At 40.3% G+C, this 6,032-nt stretch overlaps 1 protein-coding gene across 4 annotated transcripts; it reads right to left on the bottom strand.

The window, feature by feature from the left end:
- Window positions 1–2,780: 2,780 nt before the first annotated feature.
- Window positions 2,781–4,953, bottom strand: LOC119728802. 4 transcript variants are annotated; one of them, XM_038201204.1, is made up of 2 exons: window positions 4,930–4,953; window positions 2,781–4,151 (listed from the first exon to the last, which is right to left on the bottom strand). In XM_038201204.1, the coding sequence occupies exon 2, from the start codon at window positions 4,139–4,141 to the stop codon at window positions 3,371–3,373; it is 771 nt and encodes a 256-aa protein (XP_038057132.1). In that variant the 5' UTR covers window positions 4,142–4,151; window positions 4,930–4,953; the 3' UTR covers window positions 2,781–3,370. The 4 variants fall into 4 exon arrangements, with proteins under 4 accessions (XP_038057132.1, XP_038057129.1, XP_038057128.1 ...); XM_038201201.1 differs by lacking the exon at window positions 4,930–4,953 and adding an exon at window positions 4,717–4,923; XM_038201200.1 differs by lacking the exon at window positions 4,930–4,953 and adding an exon at window positions 4,724–4,910 and having other exon boundaries at window positions 2,781–4,158.
- Between the last annotated feature and the right edge of the window lie 1,079 nt (window positions 4,954–6,032).

Genomic DNA, 6,032 nt, shown 5'->3' with positions numbered 1-6,032 from the left:
TTTTGAAAAAATGAAGCGGGAGGCCCTTTTTTTTCCCCTCCAGAATGGCCGCCCAACCGGGCTATTTTTTCAAGATGGCCGCCAGTTTTTTCTTTAATGGCCGCCTTTGGACTCAGGAAATGACAGAACAACTTTATAAATTATATGGGCTAGATGCAACAGATAAAGAGGCCACAATGATGTCATTGATAAAAAATTATAATTTTTTTCGGTTTAAAAAAAAGAAGAAAAAAAGGAGACAGCCTTCAAAAAGGAAGCGGGCGGGGACGCTAAACATGTTTTTTATTTCGCCTTAGGCAAACTGGTGAAAATCGTCGGAGGCGTTCTATTCATTATCTCTTTAAGTTGAAGAATTTCTGAAGGCCTAGCCCAGGTTGGACTCCGTTGTGTACAATAAAGACGTCGTCCAACCTGGGCTACTGTAGGCCTAAATAGGATACAAAACCAATGTTTAGTGGTTTGATGGCCCCTCTTCACTAGTACTGTTGATGTACCCCTATGTGGCGCGGCCCCTAACGCGGCGCACTTTGATTTTCCGCCTGTAGCGCCTAGCTAGAGCAAAAGTTTAACTGAAATTTCACAGAAAGTGGAATTTCATCAAGTTCTAAACACTCCCCTTCGTAAATCACGAGTTTATTTACCCGCTACAAAGTTAAAAGAAAACATTATTTTGGCGTGATTTTCCGATTTTATTTTCAAGTGCAAAGTGAACCCTTTGGCTTTGAAAATGCCCCGAAAAATAAGAAAATAATTTTCTGACAAACATCTTACTGGGTATGTAAGTAGAGATAACAATGATTTATCAGAATTTATCAAGTTTACAGAAATTTTTAAATGTTAATTTGGAATTTTCCGAGATTTATTTAAGTGCGCCACGTTAGGAAACACTCCGCCAATTTGTGCCCAATTTCCGGACGCCACCGTTTTTTAATTTCGGCTTAAATTTTTTGAAACCGAAATTGTTCACAGAGGTTAAATAGCAAGCATTAATAAGGTAAAGTACTAGTAGTACTTTACTGCATGAATTTGAGGTTTGTCAACAAAGAGGTTTGGCAACACTACACGAGGAAAGTTGGGTAAGCTTCGAAGTGCGCCACGTTAGGGAACACGACTATACTTTTTTGTAGTAAGTTGTAGGCCTATTGGTAGGAGAAAGGCAGACGGACACATTTCGGCCGCCTGAATAGGTACGGTAATGCAATGAAGACGTCGTCCGACCTGGGCTAGGGTAGCGCAGGTAAAAATATGAAAAATAATGTGTCCAGAATCAGTCGTAATGCAATGAAGACGTCGTCCAACCTGGGCTAGGGTAGCGGGAACTTTGCGCCGCAGATATCACACACGAGTTGACCCAACTTGACCCCAAAGCTTATGTCGACAAAAACTATCCCTCCGGAGTCAGCACGAACTGGTGCAAATTATCAGGCATTACTTGTTAAATTAAAGAATTGATCATTAATATACAAAAATTAAACAAAAAGTGTCTCTCACCTTAGCTCGTGAAACGTCTCCTGCATATCCAGCATAAGGCCGGATTACATGCTAAGATTTAGTATCGATGCGCTCTTATCTGTGCACCGCATTCTCGTTTCTCTTTTCGTTACGTCAAGTCAATTCACAAAGTTAATTACACTCTCTACAAATATAATCAACAAACTGAGTATAAAAATACCGTTATAGGTTGAAGCCATTGATATCCATATACACAGACTGTGTATATGGAGATCAATGGTGCCGGTTGAATTATACAGCTCTATGGTTGAAGCCTATAGTCCCTATTTTTCGTTTGGCGCATTCGCACCATCACTTAGTCTGGTTCCCAGACCAAACGACTCAGGCTATTACTACGAATTCATTAAGACCTCAGGGAGATCGCCAGGGAATCAAACAATCACAATCACTTCGACAACGTTAAATTAAAGGGGCAACCCCAATGTTAAAGGAATTAACTGTGTATAAGCAGCGCAGTTGAACCCAAATTGCCGCATTTCCCCTAGTTTTTTTCTATTCGCGGAATGGTACCGGAGTGCACCATTGAGTGTTCTCAGTTATCCACTTCTATTTACTTTTGAGCCAACCTTTCTCAGGGTAAAGCCAAAACATTATGTTGAAAATGTACAACACGTTCGGTTTTCGGGTAAAAGTTTGCAACTCATTTTATGCATGGGATAAAGACTTGGTTAAATTATTGCAGTATTAAACAACGAACGTAACTGAACAAAAGTGTGATGTCATTTCAGGCAGAAACCTCAATGTTACAGCTATTTCAGCACCAAAAGTTGACAGACCTTTGGATATTTTTTTTTTGCTGTCAGTCGTAATAAATTTTCTTTTCTTTGGTGATTCGTCGTTTTGTCAGTACATGGCAGAAGTCCAATGAGCAAACTTTTGTCAACGAGCAAATGTTTTCAATAAGCAAATTTTGGGGTTCCCAATGTGAACAGAAAACCGTTAAACTGAACAGTGTCTTCCTGAAACATAGACATCTAATAATTTTAGTTTATTAGATGTCTATGTCCTGAAATGGCATCCAGCAACAGCGCCCTCATGGAAAATGTTTCAATGTTTAAAGAAGTGCACTTTTCAATCAAATTAACCACAAAGATACGTAAGATAGTTTTCATACATTTTAAGAGGAGTATAAAGTTGCACAAAATGTGTTCTTAATAAAATTTCATCCCATGGATCCTTTAAACTATTTATTTTTTTCTTTCGGTGTTATCCATAGCCTATGTGACCCAGGTGGGCCGAATTGAGGAAGAGGCAATCGGCGACAAACATTTAGTTTTTGCTGATTTATTCGTAGGCCTAAAGAGGGAAGACAAAATTATGTGGTTCGGTCTTTAGCAAAGAATAATATCACAATGTATAATAACTAACTTACAATTACAATAAATGAAATCTATTTAACACAATCATATGTGGTTCGCGCGGAAATCTTTGCGGCATCCGCCATCTTGGAAAATGATCAACAAAATGATATCCAAAATGCAGAATAAGAGTGATTAATGAGGAATATGATGGACCAAATGTCTAAGTATGAAGGATGTTAAAAATAAAGTGAAGTTACAACAATAGATTATTACCTGTATAGGCTGTAAAGAGCGAAGACAAATTAAAATAAGTAAAGATAAGTAAAGAGAAAATAAAAATTACATAACCTGGTTTAGTGTAAAATAGGCATATTTTCATGACTGTCACACATATACCTACGAAATCTCTTAATTATAAGATACAATCAATCTGAATGTGTTTATCATGGAAGAAATGTCCCTACAGCTTATAATTGACCGTCTTCGCTAATCTTTTTCATTGGTTTGAGCTCAAGAGGTACTATAATCTTTGCATCTCGAGCCGACCGTCAGGCCGCCTAATAACTCGAAAATCCATCTTTGCCGTAATTATGGATTTCGTTTCCCGTCAAAGCAGGATTAAAAACACAGATACAGAAGCAATCGTTGTCGCTGGCAACCATTTCGTGCTTGTCGTGCATATTCATGAAGTAGTTGGTTCCGTTCTTCTTGTCCACTTTAGTTTGCTCGCCAGTCCAGCCGCCGTCGCCATCTTGCCAGTGGTAGGTCATTGTTCCAGCGATGTAATAGGCTGCCTCGATTTGATTTTTGTATTCCTGTTTGGATGACGTCGAGGCCATAACACGCGTGTTGGTGATCGTCAGTGGGAAGCCATCTTTCTTGACGGTGAAACGACGACTATTCCCGTTCCCAAACGAAATATCCCTCTCGGTGCCAACCAGGTCGGACAAACTTTTGACCAACTCCAGAGACTTGTAGGCGACAGTGACGTCTGGATAGTAGACTACCAAGACACGCATGGCGCCCTCAGCTGACACCTTCAACGTGTGCGTTATATTAGAGGAGAGCGCCACCACGTGGTCTGGGCCGACATCGTAGCCTTCTTTCCCGCCTTCCCTTTCACATTTTCCCGAGCCGGTGATAAAGTAATAGTAGTGAACGCAGGCCTTGTCCTCGGGAGACGTGAGAGGGACGGTCTGTGCTGCGTCGATGCGAGCCTCGTACATACTGTACCCTTTGTAATCACTCCCGGGAATCAGGTTCACACCGCTGAGGGCGCTATTAGGTAGTTGGATTGTCGGTTGGTTGCAAGAGTGTGTGAATATCATTTTGAAATATCTGCAAAAGAACAAGTAAAGTAAAACAGAGATCAGGCGCATATTAAACGTGAACAACAGCTATCATGACTTAATAATGACAACCTTAATAATTTGACTGATTTTTTTTTTTTAGAAAGAAAATTGCATCATGGCGCCACTTTTTCCATCATATATTATCTCAATGGGGGTCAGTCATTGCAAATATGTTGAAAACAAATGAATCATGCAGGGACTGAGAAACTTTCTAATTTTGTTAGAAAATACTTTGAAATGCACTGTACTCTCCATAGACTTCGTAAACAACCAAAGAAGTGGTGTCTGGATCATAACATTCTTTCCTTTTTTTTTTACCATATCGGTGTTCTACCTTATTCCTCCATGGTTCTACCAATTATTATTAAGGGAGCTATCCAACCCCATTTTCCCCTAATAATGCAACAGTGGGCTTTCGAATTGAATGTGTTCGGAGCACCAGACTGCCGTGCATGTCTGGGTTTTTACCTGCTCTGTTGGCTATCACCTTATGGTACCATCCCATTTTGAGCCTTTAGCCACGCTACACATAATACAGAAAGAGCGCTTACCTCCAAGGGTTTCTTTGGCTAAAATAAAAACACCGTGCGCTGTTAATTATACTGCATGCACTGGTGAGCGCTCTGTAGCCGATCGACACGCCAGTTTTCGACTGATTAACTCTATGCACACTAGGTGATAGAGCAAGTGGGTGGACCTTCAACCTATTATCCACTCGCAAACACATCATTATCCCAATGCTATTGGTATGCAAAAAAACTAACCTCAGGGCCACTTATGGTTCACAATTATTGTTTGACCTTAGCCTTAGGCCTAAAAAAAAAAAGTGTTATGTTGGCGTAACCCGACCGACCCTAAAAATGCGGCCGACCCTGGATATTTTTTTTTTTTTTTTGAAGGGAAGAAATATAATTAAAATCTATAGAAATGAATTTTAAATACGTTTTGAAACCATTTCTGACCGTTTCTCCTCAATTGTATGACGATAGCGCGCGTGGAACTTTGGAGTGCACAATGTTTTGCACCTTCCTCTCCATGACACAACGAACATGCAGAAGATCGCGCAGGCCTAGCCTAGTGCGCGTGCGGAGATCGATGCACCATGCATGCATGATAGATGCACATGTACGTGTACAGTACATGTATAGCCTCGTCCTAGACTGTTGCACGGCGCGAACTGCTACATACACTATTGAAAATACTTCGCTATTTATTCCATGTTAAAAAAAATAGTTCATTATAATATAAATTATTTTAATTAATTTTTCACTATTTAACACGATAACAATTGATATATATTTATTCTAAAAATGGTAAACTATTCTGTAATCCCGGCGGCCGACACGACCCGGCCGCGCCGCGCCGGCCCCCGGCCCGTGGTTACGCGCGTACGCCGTCGCATCATGGCGCCCGGTACCGAAGCGTACAGTGTTTCCATCAAGGGCAAATGGGGATCTTCGGTCATTTTCGACCGTTTAATGCGGATAAATTTGAGTCTAGAGCTGGGGGTAATCGCCCAGAGCTGTGCCGATGGTGTACAAGCGGGTTACACCGTGCTAAACATACAAACTTCAAGGAAGAATCGGGTCCATATAAAGATGTCGATGCCAGATGAAACGGCTAACATTTTGTCTGATTTTGGATTCCGCTTTTTGATATGTACCTTTGATATGTACCATGCCTTCCTTAAATTTTCCTCGATCTGACAGTTTTGTTTTTATTTGCACAAAAACAAGAAACTATAAAAGAAAGACATAAAAAGTGAAATAAATGTCACTCAGAGTTTAAAAGTATACAAATAGTAGTCTTGTTTTCTTTTGTTATCGTGTACTACTACCGGCTTAATGTCATTTTCGTTGCTGGGATT

This window comes from Patiria miniata, unplaced genomic scaffold (assembly GCF_015706575.1).
Source record: "Patiria miniata isolate m_02_andy unplaced genomic scaffold, ASM1570657v1 HiC_scaffold_20, whole genome shotgun sequence".
NCBI classification, from domain to species: domain Eukaryota; kingdom Metazoa; phylum Echinodermata; class Asteroidea; order Valvatida; family Asterinidae; genus Patiria; species Patiria miniata.
The sequence above is the reverse complement of the archived record's forward strand: the minus strand, read 5'-3'. Positions and strand labels throughout refer to the sequence as shown.